General features: G+C 41.1%; 1 protein-coding gene across 1 annotated transcript in view; it reads right to left on the bottom strand.

The window, feature by feature from the left end:
- Window positions 1-16472, bottom strand: part of LRP2 (LDL receptor related protein 2) — a 183498-nt gene that overhangs the window by 119296 nt on the left and 47730 nt on the right. The window contains exons 12-20 of the mRNA XM_075000937.1: window positions 15117-15340; window positions 13053-13259; window positions 11087-11289; window positions 9784-9924; window positions 8628-8831; window positions 6088-6280; window positions 3117-3242; window positions 2617-2747; window positions 1411-1548 (exon numbers count right to left, since the gene is read on the bottom strand). Coding sequence (XP_074857038.1) covers window positions 1411-1548; window positions 2617-2747; window positions 3117-3242; window positions 6088-6280; window positions 8628-8831; window positions 9784-9924; window positions 11087-11289; window positions 13053-13259; window positions 15117-15340 — 1567 coding nt within the window. The remainder of the gene's footprint in view (window positions 1-1410; window positions 1549-2616; window positions 2748-3116; window positions 3243-6087; window positions 6281-8627; window positions 8832-9783; window positions 9925-11086; window positions 11290-13052; window positions 13260-15116; window positions 15341-16472) is intronic.

Raw genomic sequence — 16472 nt, 5'->3', positions numbered from 1 at the left:
GGTTCCCAACTTTCTGCTCGTAGGTGAAAACTCATAAGCCGGGCACTAAATTCCCATTAAAATACATGTAAAAGTCTCTGATTGGTTCCGAGTCCTCAGAGTGGCAGTAGGTGGTGCTGCTTTTGAAAGGTAAGTGAACCTTGGGTCGGGGAGGTTAAAGGCTGGGGGCAGTCTGGGGAAATGGGTGGGAGGGAGGATTAAAACATGGTGGTGGGTTGGCTATGGGGGTGGAGCAGGGTTCAGGCTGTTGCAGGTTGGGCCTGTGGGGCCGGCGGAGGGGTTAAGGCTGCAACGATTTTGGTCTGTGGGGTTGGCAGGGTTAGGCTGTGGCAGTTCAGGTGTGCAGGGCTAGCGGAGGGGTTTGGGTTGCAGTGGTTTGGGGTCTGTGGGGGCAGCGGTGGGGAGTTAGGTTGTGGTGGTTTAGGTCTGCGGGGCCAGTGGGGGCATCAGGCTACGGCGGGTTGGGGCTGCGGGGCCAGTGGGGGCAGAGTTTAGGTTGCGGCAGTTTAGCTGCACGGGGCTGGTGGGAGGGGTGGTCAAGCTGTGGTGGGTTTGGGCTGCGGGGCCAGTGGGGGGGGGGATCAGGCTGGGGAGGGTTGGAGCTGTGGGGCTGGCAGGGGGGTCAGGCTGCAGCAGGTTGGGGCTGCAGGGCGGGCAGAGGAGTCAAGCTGCAGCAGGTTGGAGCTGCGGGGAGGGGGGTGAAGCTCGTATTAGTGGGCAGAGTTCACTCATCCAGTGAACAAAAAGGTAAGAATATGGTGTCCCTTGTTTAAGCGAGTACTCGTAAATAAAGTAGTCATTTAACAAGGGATGAGTGCACTTATTTTAGTTTCAATTCTGGCAAGGAACTCCAAAGAAATACACGTACGCTGCAAACTGAAAGCTCTTCCTGAGTAAGGAAACTAGGATCTGACGTTATATTTGTACAGCACCTTCTAAATGTACAGCACTACATTGGTGGAAAGTCCCACCACTATATCTTGTTGCATTCTTTTTTAAACTAGGTGGATTTTTCAATGCCAGCACATTGCATGAACGAAACTTCAGCTGAACGAAAAGACTAAAATAACGCTTCACTCACATAAAATGGTGATAAGTTAAAGAATGGCACACCATGACTTAGAAGATATTTAGTTCAGTCTTCAAGTTTTTGTCACAGACAAATAGCGAAGTTTAATAAAAAAAATCCTTTAGTTGTAAATGTGGAAATATTGCATTGTAACTAAAAGTTGGGCAGAATACATTAATATTATAATTTCATCTTTACGAGGTTATTCACCAACAGATGAACCCACACAAAACCATATCCACTTACAGAAAACTGACACAACCAGTGACAGCCAAAGAGGTAATCTTTAAAGGTGAGAGGGCAAATCTTTTGACTATTCTGAGTATAGCAAGCTAGTTTACCTATTTGAGAATGAGCATCATAAGCTTTTATGTGCATAATATTACGAATACCCCTCCTAATAACAGTCATTTCTCCTCCATCTGATTTTCTCACTCGAACTATTCCTCCAAGTCTCCAGTCAGTAAAATATGCATAACCTGTTTTGAAAGATAGTTAACACTTAGTAACAGTTATAATGCAATATGATACAAAAGGCATCAATTTGGGATAAAACCTCAATGCTGGTCTTGTAAACCTCATGACTTTTCATACCTAACTCTTTCAGGCAAAATAAAACATGGTAACAAGTAAAAACAATTGTGTAATGTGTTGTGCAAAATATTCCATAAACTAATTTTCCACTAAATCTGTAGAAATACCTGATTCAAAAAAATAGATCCAACTTGTTCTCCCACATGTGATCTAAACTCAAACTCAGGCCTGTTTCTGGATCAGAATGAAATTAGTTTCCATCTCAACTTCTAATACAACATTAAAAAGTGTTTACCAATAAACATTTCCAAGGTCTGAAGATACTTTTCAAAATAACTTTTTGGTATAGTGTCACAAGGAAGGAGAAGATTCTAATATTTTTACTAATATCATGTGAGCCACTGTCGATAAATCTCAGGACATACCCCCATGCAACTGAGTCAATCCTGCTATTAAAAGAGCACCTCCTTGCTCAGTGATGGCTGATGGAACCTCCCAGGAAGTTTGGCCTAGCCGTTAATAATCATTAACCTTTAACACAATCATTAACACAATCACTCCCTTTTAGAAAATAAAATTAATAATGTGACACACCCAAGATATTACAATGGAAAGGTTAGCTTAGTTACAAGAATGATTAGTTCAGCTCTCTAATGATTTCAGTATAAATATATAAAAAGCAGCTTTCAAAAGTTAGCAAGCAGAGCAGAGTCTGTTCTACTGCAAATATCAGAGGAGTAGCCAAGTTAGGCTGTATCTTCAAAAACAGCAAGAAGTCCTCTGGCATCTTATAGACTAACAGATATTCTGGAACTAAGCTTTCACGGGCTAAGAGCCACTTGGTTAGTCTATAAGGTGTCACAGGCCTTCTTGTAGTATTTTACTACAGAAACTCTCCATGTTGTCTTTTCGTAGAAAACCTTCATTTCAAAAGATTGCATAATACTTTGTCAGTTCACTGCACAAATTACAGATTGTTACAGACAGGTAATTTTTTTCAGTGCCAGACTCACCTCCAAAGATCGTCAGGCCAAAAGGATGAGTCATCTGGCTAATGCGTTCAAGAGACCTTCTGTCTAACCCATCAAAGGTACTGTGCTCAATTTTATCGAAAAATGCATCCACCCAATACAGCCTTAAAGCACTAGAAAAAATTCACAAGGTTTTAATCTCAAGAATTACTTTTTTTTTTACAAACAAAAATAAGTTCCAATCTCAATCCGTAAATAGTCCTAGTCTAGGTTTTTCATGAAGTGGTTTGAGAAATTCTTCTGAGAAAATCTTAAATTTCACATGTATTTTGAAAAAATACAGCTCTCAGAAACACAAGTAAAAGCACTGCAACACATAGCATGAAACACAGTGTTCCATATTTTTCCATCTTGCAAACCATAAACGATAGTTGCAAACATGTCCCCTTTACAATATTCCCTAATTTTTAAACAAAACAAAAACAAAAATCTATTTATTTGCTTAAAACACCTCCCCAGCTTCTCATACATCATTTTCTTACCCCCAGTCAATGGCTAAGCCATTTGGCCAGCCAAGTGTTGTGTTCACAACTGGCAAGGCGTGGGATCCATCACACCAGGCTCTCATGATTTTAGCAGGGCGGAACCAATCTGTCCAGAATATGTAACTGAAAATAAGAAGAAAATGCCTAGGAATGTTCATAACCATGAAGAAATGTCTGTTTTTGTTCACTGAAAATAGTCCAGCTAACACAACAAGTGCACAATTCAAAAAAAGCATACACTCTTGCTTTGTGTCATACCCTTACAAATTCAAGATTTGCTCTTCATTGGAAGAATGGCTCTACCCAACAGCAGTATATTTCACACTACTCCTCCAGGTACTCTGCTAAAACTAAGTGGGGCAAAGGGACCCAGATTCGTTACTTATGACCCAGGGAGGTGTAAATTGCACATCCCAGAGACAGCAGAATCCATTGCATACCCTGAAGCAGAAGGGAGATGTATGAACTGCTCCAGTTTCCATAAGCCCTTTCCATTTCCACTGTTTGACACACACGTGTGCACTAGAAACTGGAAATAGTAGATGCAACTCATAAGAAGCTGAGATAAGATGGATGCAGTGAGACTGCATTACACCATATGTGAACAGAGCACTATTGGCCACTGAACCACGCTTTACCATAGAAAGAGAAAGCTCCTGTTATCATCTGGGGAACAAAAGGCTTCCACTTCTATTGTTCTGGTAACAGATCATTGACTATAGCACTGGGAAATAACATTTTACAAAACAAGCTCAAAGTACGACCATGACGGGGAAGGTGAAGAATAAAATTCCATGCATGTGACTTAAAAGTGAAACATAAAATCAAGCAAACAACCCAGATGACAATATGTTATAATAAAACAGGTGACAGTAGCACCCCGATACACCCGTTGCTGATTCATTTATGGTATTGTTTTCCTATTTACATCACTCTTAAATCTTCAATCCTTGAAGACGTGAAAAGTTACTACAAAATATGATTTCTCGCAGAAGGCAAGAAATTGCATTCAAAATGGTGGATGGCAGACACTTAAAGCTGAGTTCAAACACCACAATAAACTTTATATATGTTTGAACAGGTAAGTTACTAATAGATGATGTTGGCAGGTAACAAGCCTGTCTTAAAAATGACTAATTTTGTGATTCGCAATATCATTATAAACTAAGTGGTGATGTTCGAACAATAAAGGAACCAATATGGAACAAATACGAAAAAAACATGTTGCAGGAAAAAGGTATGTTTTTACAGAGGGAAGGATGAGCACAACTGAAAGGTCATGCAGATAAACCTCATATAGCCATAGAGCACATACAGCAGAAAGAGGAAAGTTGTCTACTCCACTCAGGGCCGAATCAGTACAAACAACAGGAATCAATGTTACAGCAGAGACTGGAGACTGTAAGATCACAAGAAACTCTTCTCATCTTAAACTGTCAAGGACCAAGTGGCTGTATTGAAGAAGACGAAGATAAGATGAAGGTTATGACAATACCTGAGTAAGACAATATAGCACAGCAGGAAGAGGAAAGGAGCAAGGAGAGAGAGTTTACTAAAACAAAAGCACCACACATAAAGAGAGAGAGAGACATCCTCCTCAGTACTTTAAAAAAGAGCGTGTATGTTGAGTGAGGTTCCTATCTCGGAAACCGCCCTAACACAGGCAGAGTATTTCTTCGTGTGGGAGGGGTGCAGCATTCTGCAATGCTAAATGTTTACTTAAATGAGCAAAAAGCAAGCATATCCAGTGACCTCCAGGTGCCAGATTTAACAGATTAATGAATAAAGCTTGCTTGGTAAGAGCAGTGGCCTCAAGGGTCTGTGTAGTTACTGGTCTTCAGTAGTACAGATATCACATCCTGGGTCTACCCCATAACAGTAGCAGGGCTAGCAGCAAAATAACTATTTCATACAGAGTAGCTTCTACATACCAGATGCTTTGTTCCCTTAGGCCTAAGGTAGGCACATCTTTGTCAATATTTTATGTGATTAAATACAAAAAGAAATATCAAACCAAAAGATGACAAATTCCTTTCTTAATACTTGCAGGCACACCTAATATGTCTGTGATTTTATTTTGATCCTACAACGCACGTATGCTCAGAGAGCTAAACTTAGCTGCTGAACACAACTCTACCAATGAACAAAGCTTTATATTCCATGGATTAGACATTAAGAATGTTCGTTATCAGCTCATTCCTACACTTTTAGGATAGCTCAACCACCTATGGGAATGGGTTATTAAAAAGGAAGATGCAATTAAGGAAAATATGCCAAGAATCATTAAGATATTCTACAACAGGGATAAGAACCTAAAGTATGCAGTGAAAGTGACACTTCAGCATAGCTGTGGTTGCATGGAAAGTTGCAATTAAGGTTAGGCATTTCCAACAAAAGAAACACATTCTCTTCTTTTCATTATATTACGCAAAGCAGAATCTTATTGCTTAGAGTGTAAGTATGTCAAAGATAAACAGCAGCATCTTATAAGTTTCAAATAGAATGATTCAAATACAGAAAATGAAAAGTCATAAAAAGATGCAGATTATATTTCTGAGAACTGTCCTGTGTTAAAAGTTATACACACAACTATTTCTAGATTGTGGAGCTGAGGAGCAATTTTCTAATCCAAATGATAACAAACAAACAAACAAACAAAAAAAACCTAACAAGCTCCTCTTGGCTTTATAGCAATAGACAAAAGCAAAAGCAAAAAGCTATGTCTCTAAAGATAATACTGTTGAATATTCCTTTCATGCTTAATATGTATCATTTTGCACTTTGCTTGGGATACTGTAATATGGGCCAGGGTAAGAAAAATGACAACAAAGGAAGATGGAGACAGAATTTTTTAAAAAGGAGCTGACGAGAAAAACAGCAATTCCAAGAGGTAAATTTAACCTGTGCCAGTGCTGCTAAAACATGCAACTCTTTGTAGTTTTTAAAGTAAAAACAGAGTCAGACTTACCCAATAACAGGATGGACCACTACTGATCGAGGGTTATTTAAGTTCTGGACAATAGTTCGCCTAGATTTATCAGTCAATCTCATGACACTAATGCTCCTATATCGAGTATCTGTCCAATACAGATTCTTTGAGATCCAGTCAAAGGCCAAATCTTCAACTCCTTCCACCCTGTTGGCCGTAAGAATTTCTCTGCCTAGAATTTGTAATATATACAGTAGAAATTCAGTCCTTGAGATGTGACTACAAAAGCACAATTTAGTTCAGAAAGAGCATTATTCTGCTTTTGGATAATTTTCCATATCTATGAGGGAGCAATCATATAGCGCAAGCTTGACTGTACCCCGGCAACACACAGAGTTTGCCGCACTTGGGAGATTCATTCCAGAAGAAGGGAAAAATAAGGTGTGCAGAGAAAATGGCAGCTATCATTTGCAAACTGGGTTTCACAGAGGTCCTGTAAAGGGAGGCCATGAAGGGATGCACTAAATCAGCACATCCTTGAGGCACACCAGCCTTGTTTCCTCCTTCCCCACCCAGCGCCACCCACTTCTTGAGCAGGCCTGGCCAAAGTCAGGCCCTTTGACAGAGCAGGGTAGTGAGTGCTATCAGGATTTTTCACCAGTACTTTCTCAGCCTGAGATTGGGATGGATATTCCTCTATATTTCTCTAGAATGCTCCATTTTGTGTGTCTGATATTCGACTGTCATTGTGTCAATTAGCTGGCACTTCCTAAAAAATGCAAGGTCATACTGGGCTATATTCACTGCACCCTCTGCCTTGGTAAAAGACAACACCAACCCAATTTCAGGGCCTCCAGGGGTATAAAATACCTCCACAGTTGAGTTGACCTAGTGCAAGCCGATCACATAAGCTGTGTCTAGCCTAGCCCTGAACATCGAAGGGGGCGTGGTAATTAGGGTGTCAAGAGTTTACTAATGAAGTGCTTCAGTGCATATGTAGCACTTCATTAGTCAAAATCTCCTCTGCGGCAACTTTGAAGTGTGAAACTTTAAAAAGTGTCAGCTTGCAGCTCAGCCGCGGGTACTTTGAACTAAAGGAACTTCAGAGTAGCGTGAGAACTTCAAAGTACCCGCGGCTGACCCGAGGCTACATGCAAGCCAGCACTTTGAAGTTTCACACTTCAAAGTTGCCGTGGGGGAGATTTTGACTAATGAAGTGCTGCATATGCAGTGCAGCACTTCATTAGTAACCTCCCAACACCCTACTTACCATGCTCCCTCCTTCAAAGTTGGGAGCTGGTGTGGACACAGCCGTAGTGCGCAAACAACAGTGTCCGCAGACAACCAGCACAGTCCTAAAATGGAGGGCTGGGTTTGGCTAGGGAGGACAGGAGATGACTGCTGTGGAATTTAAAGCTGCTTCTTCCGACAGGGAAGGCAGCAATGGAGATGTCACCTGCATATGGCCAGGGATGACTCTAGCCTGAATACACAGTACAGGCTGGGCTTCTCTGGTCTGGCACCATCGCGACCAGACTAGTCCCAAACAAGAGAATTTGCTGGACCAGGTGAGATCCACTGCCACCGTCCCCTCAAGCACCTGCTGTGGGCACCCTGCTTCATGCCCCCCATGCCTGCCTGCCTGGGCTCCTTGCCCAGCTCCTGGTCGGCCCAGGTTCTGGCTTTTGCTGTGGGGCTCTGTCTCCAGCCCTGGTCCAGCCCTGCAGCTAGGCTCCAGTGCCAGCCCTGAACAACCATGTGGCTGCTACAAGGCTCTATCCCTAGCCTCATGCTGCCATGGGAGTCTGGCCCCAGCCCTAAGCTGCTCAGAGCTACCACGGGCTCGGGCTCTGGCTCTGGCCTGCTGCCAGGGGACTCCAGCCTCAGCCCCACACTGACACAGGCTATGAAAGAGCTATGGCTCAGGGCTGTCTCCAGCTAGCTGGTGACTCTATTGTGACTGGCCCTCCTGTCCTTAGGCTCCTGGGTTCTCTGGTCCAGGAGCATCCATGGGCCCATGTTGCTGGACCAACGAGTTCTGGCTTTTGGAGGTACAACCTATTGTGTCAAGTTACAGAGCAGGAGGTGTAGGTTGGATATTAGGAAAAGCTATGTCACCAGGAGGGTGGTGAAACACTGGAATGCGTTACCGAGACAGGTCATGGAATCTCTATCCCTTGAGGTTTTCAAGTCCCAGCTTGACAAAGTTCTGGCTGAGATGATTTAGTTACAGTTGATCCTGCTTTGGACAGGGGGCTGGACTCTATGACCTCCTGAGGTCCCTTCCAGCCCTAGGATTCTATGAGTCTATGACCCTGTAGGCAGCAATGGCACAAAGAAGCACCATTTGCACCAGGAGGGTGTATCCAGGCTGCTGTTTTTGCTAAAGGTCAGTTTTGGGTGGCCTGATTCCATCCCCACCGCAGTTTGGGTGAACAAAGAATGTAAGACTGGGACCTGAGTACATTCATGAAATGGTTAAAGTTTGCAGGAGGTTACAACATTTCCCACCAGTGCAAGTACCCAGCTTTCTCATGTTAAGACTCAAACAAAAATCAAATCAACGCTTTGCATCTCACCTGAGCCATCAGTTTTCTGTCTATAAATTATATCTTTAGTTGTGTCTGAAAAAAAAATGGTGTCGTCCTGGGCGGAGAAGTCAATCCCAACAAAATAGGAAGGGCTCCCAGTCACTGGGATAATTACATCTTCCTGAGTAGAGAGATTGAATGGGATCCCACGCACTGCCAACTGTGATGAAAAGAGCAAAAACTGTTGCACAGCTATAAAAGAAAAGAACAGATGTAGAGTTCAGTGACCTTCTCAGACTCAGATCATTCAAAATTAATTCAGGGTCAGGTAAGGAACATTTTAGCTGTATTTTGCAGTGTTTGTTTTAACCATAAAATATCAGCACATAAAATGGCAGGAACAAGGGGAAGAGGAAGAGAGCGAGAAAGGGACAGAAGATGAGAACAAAGAAAAGAGCAGAAATGGAAGTCAAGCAAACAGAGGCTGAAGAGGGAAAGCAGAAGAAGGAAGAAAAATAGAATCTCACAAAGAACATATGGTGATGTACCCTCAACTTCCACAATTGCTAAGCACCCTATTTCTCTCCACAAAAGCATCGCCCCAAAGAAAGCATCACAGCTCTCATTAACCTCCATGGTGACGACTGATGCAAATAGAATGTATAGGCTCTGTCGGGTCACCTCTGTCACCAGACCACATCTGAGCTTACCACATCAGCTCTTTCCTGAAACACGCAACAACAGAAGTGCGGCTCCTCAGTCACCATGAAAAGACAGGCAGCAATAAGGCAACTTGTCACATTTGCAGTTGTCAAAGGAGGTCATGGGTGGAAATCTGGAACAATTTAGCATATCTAATGCAATGAGAAGCTGGGGAAGGATACTCTGAATAGAGGTTTAAACAGTTCTCTGGACAGAACTGGAACAGAGGGCCTTCCATGCCCTCCTACAGTTTTTCTACATCCACTCCTCCTGTGTGCCCAGTCCCGCCCCTTTCAAACTCCCAGAAGGGCTCAGCTCACGGCGCTCTTCTTTCTGATGTACCGTGTTCTCAGTTATTCTCTCCCTCAGCTACTCCTTTTTGAAGACGGTACACAGCTACGGATTTCATGTGCTGTGAGGTCATTTACTGCACTGGCCATTTACAGATAAAATTTTATTCCTGGAAGCAGCACTTGCAAAAGCAACCAGCACACTTCCTTACCAATGCAACGTCGCCCATCCACATGGAGGTCAAAGCCCAGGGTGCATTTGCAGCGGTAGCCCAAACCATCATTATCTGTTTTGTGACTGAGGACGCAGATCTGTTCGCAACCCCCATTATTACTTCCACAAGGATTTCTTACTGGAAAATAATATGGATGGGATTACATCAACAGGCTATAAACTTTCCACACATCCTCAGCGTTTATATATTCAGACTTCATTTTTCAGCATTTAGGGCAAATCATTTGGAGATATGGTGCCTGATGAGGGCAGAACTCCCAGAGGTATATATGATGTGGCAGGCTGGATCCAGTATTGTTAACATTAACTGGCATTCAGATTACTCAGCAACCACTAAATGGTATTCAGCACATGACAGTTTGGAGGCTCTAACTTTTCTAAGATAAACTCTTTGGTCTATAACTTTGTACACTCAGGTTGTGGCTACACTAGAGAGCTCACAGCGTTGCAGCTGCACCAAAGCAGCTCTCTAATGTAGCTGTTCTGAGCCAACAGGAGAGAGCTCTTATGCCAACTTAATTAATTCACCACTATAGGCTGAACCTCTTTCATTCAGCACTGGTCGGGTCCCAAGGCTGCTGGAGAAGAGAATTTGTCGGACAATGGGAGGTCAATATTTTTTAGCACGTTACCAACACTACCACTGCTACTGGGCTCTTAGAAGACATTTATGAGTAAATTACAGCTAAATAGCAGCACAGAATACTGAGAGCCAGGACTGGTGGCTGAAAACAAACTTTAGGGGACCCTGGGAAACTCAGCCTCACCTTTGATTAAGTGGTCATCTGGCTAACTAAAATCATGCTGTATTATGGAGGTTGCCACATGAGAGTTCCGGAGGAGAGAAGTTCAACCTGTAGTAGCTATGTCAGTAAGAGAAGCTCCAGCTGACACAGCTCTGTCCACACTTGGCACTTAGATCAGTGTAACTTATGTCGCTGGGGGTGGCTCGTGAGCGACATTAGCTATGCCAAGATAAGTGGTAGGATAGATATAGCCCTACATTCAGTACATAGTTCGTCACTAAGGGCCTGATACAATTGCCTTGAAAATCAATGGATTTTTTTATACTTTCATTTACATTAACGGGACCTGGATCAAGCCCCAAAAGTGAAAATTGCTCATAAAACACAAGTTGTATCTTGCAAAGATCAAGATTATTCACACACTGATTTTAAATTTGGTATAATCAACTTCTTTACAACTAATATAATGGTCAAACATTGCTTTTAGGAACTCCGGACAGGACAATTCCAACACTTCTGACCATCTTGGCTTACCATGTGGCTGCCTGAGAGCATGGTAAACTGTCACTCCATATGGCCTCAGTGAAGACTGGAAAATAACTTGAGGGTTGGATTCTGCAAATTTATTAGCTTTCATCACTGCCATCCTTGTCCAATCAGTAAAATAAATGTTATGTTCAAAAAGGCTTATTCCATAAGGATGAGGAACCAGTGACCCTCCATGAGCTATTGTTCTCCTGTCACAAAGACATTTTTAAAGTTACATGCAGAATATTGTCTGAAAGGTAATTTCACTTCATTTTGATCAAAAACAACAAAAAACAGAACTTTACTAATTCATTAATATCTTCTGCTTTTATACACAAATAAACAGCCAACAGGTAGATTAGGAGAGACTGACAGCGAACAAAGAAGTGAAGTTGATACAATATCAATAGACAACAGAGTAGTGTCTCAGGGGAAATGCAGGGTAGGCAGAGTGAATAATGCAGAAAGCAACTCAAATTTGCAAAGAGGAAGAGAGAAGCAGAAAGTGGCCAGTCTCCACAGAGAGATCAGACAAGTATGACTTGGGAAAGAGACAGAAGATGCCTGGGGAGATAGATAAAATGCCAGGATATACCAAAGAAAAGAACAATTCAAGCAGAAACTTTGGAGAAGACTCCAGAGACTTGCCCTAGTTAAATGTGGGAAAATTAAGAGACTCAAAACCATCATAAAATATGTGCATGCCATGCAAATGCTGCAATAACGTATGCTCAGTGAATTACAGGGATACCAACTGCTTACTTCACTAAACAACACCTGCCTGTTAAACATATTAACATTAACTTAGATTTATGATTGAAGGATCTTTTTCTTTATGTGGGCCAAATTCTATACCTCCAGAGGCCTCCAGCTGTGATGACATGTGTGCTGTCGTTTTCTGGTGTATATACTCAGAAGGATATTAAACACTACTTTAACAGCACTTTCAAACTATACCATCAATACACTAATGTACAAATTACGCATTTCTGAAGTGTAAGATACTCAGTGTTGCAATAAGTGGTATGGTTTTATATTAGAAAAACGGAGATTGTTCTAACTACTTGTGTCCCTGCCATACTAAACCATGAAAATGGTCATGAAAAGTACAGGTATAAGGAGAAAAAACAAAGATACCAGCCATGCTTTTATATGAGGGAACACTCTTTTAAATGAAGCAATGAACTGAGCAATAAAATTGTTGACATGACAGATAACTATTTTCTTGATGAAAATATTAGAGGGAAATAGAAAGAGAACATTTTTGTCTCACGTTGGAGATACAGAGGCCATAATTAGCAATGTATCTGTGTTGAAGTTTCTAAATATGACACAATAGACAATAAATTCAGTTGTCACCACTAAAAGTCTACAATTACTTTAGTGATAGCTGAGATACTGTGGTTGCTCCCTGTTTTTTAATATCAGGAGTGATTGCAGAGTCTTAAAATAATCATTGAGTGGTAAATGATGGGTTTTTAATAGCTGTTACTGCAAATTTTGATTAGGTTTGAAGTGCAATCAAAAAGTGAGGAATTCGGAACGCTATTTCCATTATAATGTGTGGAGTGTAGGAAGCTCAAGTTTGAAATTTATGTAATAAAGTAGCACAAGGACAAGACATCAAAAGAAACTGTAAAGTGTTCAAAGAAATACAAACACATACCATCAAGAGATACATATCATGGGAGCGGACAATAAAATACAATGTAAATGAACAAGGAAATGCAAAATGGAATCAAGGGAAAAATAGGATGTAAGCATAAAACATGATGTATAATGAGGAACATAAGATTTTCCACCTGTCAGAGTGACACTGCTCATAAATAAAGGTGTGTTACATATCGTATTCAAGTTGTGCTGTAATTTAGATGTTGTGAATCTCACTTGGTTAGATAGCTCATGAACCAGTATAATACAAATGGCCCACAAAATATAAGAAACAGAATTCTTTGAATTCTTTCAGAATTACCTTTGAAGCCCATCATAAGTTACTGTCTCAATGTAATCAAAGCGGCTGTCCACCCAGTAAAGTCTCTTTGATACAATATCCAGAGTGATTCCAGCTGGCCAACCTAATTTTGTTTTGACCAAATATTGTCGGTTTGTGCCATCCATGAAAGCCCTTTCCACTTTAGGATCTCCAGAAGGACTATCCCAGTCTGAGAAAAACAAATAACTGTAAAAGAAAAAAAATTAGGTCCCATGTTTCCTTGAGATTCTATAGAAGAGCTACATTTTATGAGAAATTCTCAAGTTGTTTCATCATTTAAGAGAGTGTATTTTGAGAGTGGGAGCTGTTTCATTTTCTGGTGTCAATTGGTGCCCAGTGGAAATGTGCCAGTCGACACCAATTGAGGATGTGGGCCTACAGTATTTTCTTAAGATGAAGCTCAGCAAGAACTGTGATGTCACCCAAAAAATTATGGAACTTCTAATTTGCTTAATAATGGACAAAGGAACCAAACAGACCATCAGGATGAACTAGATGGGCCTTGCCGGTAGCAATACATCCTTATAAAGAGCATGAAACTCATCTTTCTGTCACAGAAAAAGATAATTTTTTTTCTTGAATTGTATGTACTGCTGAAATATAAGGGGCAGGAACAAACACAAGCATGACACTAACAGAGAGGTAGCCATATTAGTCCGTATTCCAACAAAAGAAAACAGCAGAAATGGAGCACTTTAAAGACTAACAAAAATGATTTATTCAGTGATGAGCTTTCGTGGGACAGTCCCACTTCATCAGATCAATCTAATTTCCAATACAGACTGACATTTATAACTACAGAGGACCAAAAAAAATGCACTAAAAACTGACAAATCAAGTACATAGGACTGAAGTAGGTGGCAGAGGGATGGGGGATGTTAAGTGTTCTGTCTGAGATAATTACGAGCACCAAAGGAAGGGAAGCAGTCCTTGTAATGTGTGAGGTAGCTGATGTCTCTGTTCATACTGCATGTTAATGTGTTGAATTTGAATATGAATTCCAACTCATGACTTTCTTGATGTAATCCATTTTTAAATTCTCTTTGATGCTAACAATTATCTCAGGCAGGACACAACATCCGCCATCTCTTTGCCAACTACTTCAGTCTTGTGTACTTGATTTGTCAGTTTTTATTGCAAAGCATGACAGTGTTCAACCACTATTCCATCCCAGTAGCAACAGGTTAGCAGCCACAACAAGAACATTTAAGGACAAATTCTACCCCTGGATGCACATCACAATTCTCACTGGTTTCAACAGTAGCAGCACTTGCATGTCCAACACCAAAATCTTGCCATAATACATAGGTTCCAAACCAGAGTAAAAGCATTCCGCCATCGTGCTTCCATAAAACAGACAGTTCTGTAGCATAGTACAGCTAGGGTCTTAGGGCACATCTGTGTAAATTAGCACTCCACAGGTAATATTATTTACCTTAATGATACAGTCTTCCTCACCAATAACAGGAGACTGTACAATACCTTGAGTATACGAATACCTTTGCCCACAATGAAATGCAGGCACTCTGAGGGGCAAATGCAGGAATCATTCCAAAAAAGGGCTGTGAAAGGGAGAGGTTAAGTAACTTGTCAAACGGAGGCCTGGTCTACACTAGGGATCACAGACAATCTCAGATACGCAATTCTAGCCACACCATTTGCTTCGGGCCCTCGTCAACACCCCTTACTCTACCCATCAGCGTGGAGCACTAGGGTCAATGGCCGAGTCCAGAGAGATTGAATTTGCCACGTCTTCACACATCTTCCCCGGATCTGTGGTGGTATGTCATGTCCCCGCTCCCTCCCGTAAGTACAGACATACCCCAGGCATGTTTAACAGGAATTTATTTGGGGAGCTGAATTAATACCCATGACTTTAACAAAATGAGTAATCAATCAGTAGAACACCAGTTGTAAAGACCCTCACATTATAATTTATTTTTGAAATGACATTTATTGGTTATTTCTTAATTACTGTTCCTTTATCTAAGAATACATGGATTTTTAACCATCTTTTCTCATTACCTCACCTGTATCACTTACCCAACAGTTGGGTCGAGTGCTATTCCTCTAGGATTTCCCAGATTTTCAGCAATAAGTGTTACACGGTTAGTTCCATCCAAGTTTACCATATCTATTCTGTTCACACTGGTCTCAACTACATACAGTTTATTGTTAACCCAGTCAACTGCAAGATTTTCAGGTGTGTCAACTGAAACATTTAAAACTTCATGGATACTGGAGCCATCAACACCGACAGAAAAAACCTAAAAATAAAATATGTATTATTAATGTAAGCTAAAAACCACCCATGATGTCTCATTAATTGTACTGGTAATGACTAATACACCGATTCACACCAAAAAGGTATTTTATGAGGGTGGAAGAAAACAATATTAAAAGCACAAATCTTTAAAATATTAAAGCCCAAACCATTGAGTCCACAGCCTGTTCAACTTATGAACTGTTTAAGCACCTATTCCACTTACCTAAACCCAGTGAGAGAGGATCTGGTTGATTTTAGAACAAACACAACTCGCATAAGATGAGGAATGTTGTAGGGGCATAACTCATAATCAATCATAGAATCATAGAAGTGGAAAGGACCTCAACAGATCATCAAGTCCAGTCCCCAGCAACTCACAGCAGGACCAAACATCATCTAGATCACCTCTGACAGATGTTTGTCTAATCCACTCTTAAAAATCTCCAGTGATGGAGATTCCACAACCTCCCTAGGTACTTTATTCCAGTGTTTATTCAGCCTGACTATGAGGAAGTTTTTCCTAATGTCCAGTCTAAACCTCCCTTGCTGCAATTTATGCCCATTGCTTCTTGTCCTAGCCTCAAAGGTTACGAAGAATATTTTTTCTGCCTCCTCCTTGTAACAACCTTTTAGGTAACTGAAAGCTGCTACCATGTCCCCTCTCAGTCTTCTCCTTCCAGATTAAACAAACCTATTTCTTTCAATCTCCCTTCAAAGGTCATGTTTTCCAAAGCTTTCATCAGTTTTGCTGCTCTTCTCTGGATCATCTCAAATTTATCCACTTCTTTCCTGAAATGTGACACCCAGAACTGGAGACAATACTCCGACTGAGGACCCTTGACCCGTATTTAGCTTGGGAGCCACTATGATCCCTACATCCCGTTCTGTGTATTCCTTCTTGTACTGCCATAATGTTCTTGATTAATTTGCACCTTACTTTAATTGTTAGAGTATTCAACAGTCTTTGTTTTTCTAATGTACGTAACTTCTGTTCTAGGAAATATTAATTACATTGTATGATTATTATTATTATTATTCCTAGAAGTTGCAAACAGGATTAGGGCTCTCTTGTGTTTGTTATCCAGACACAGACAAACAGTCTCTATCACTAAAAGCTGTTGATGGAAAAAGTC

Source organism: Carettochelys insculpta, chromosome 8 (genome assembly GCF_033958435.1).
Source record: "Carettochelys insculpta isolate YL-2023 chromosome 8, ASM3395843v1, whole genome shotgun sequence".
Taxonomy (NCBI): domain Eukaryota; kingdom Metazoa; phylum Chordata; order Testudines; family Carettochelyidae; genus Carettochelys; species Carettochelys insculpta.
The sequence above is the reverse complement of the archived record's forward strand: the minus strand, read 5'-3'. Positions and strand labels throughout refer to the sequence as shown.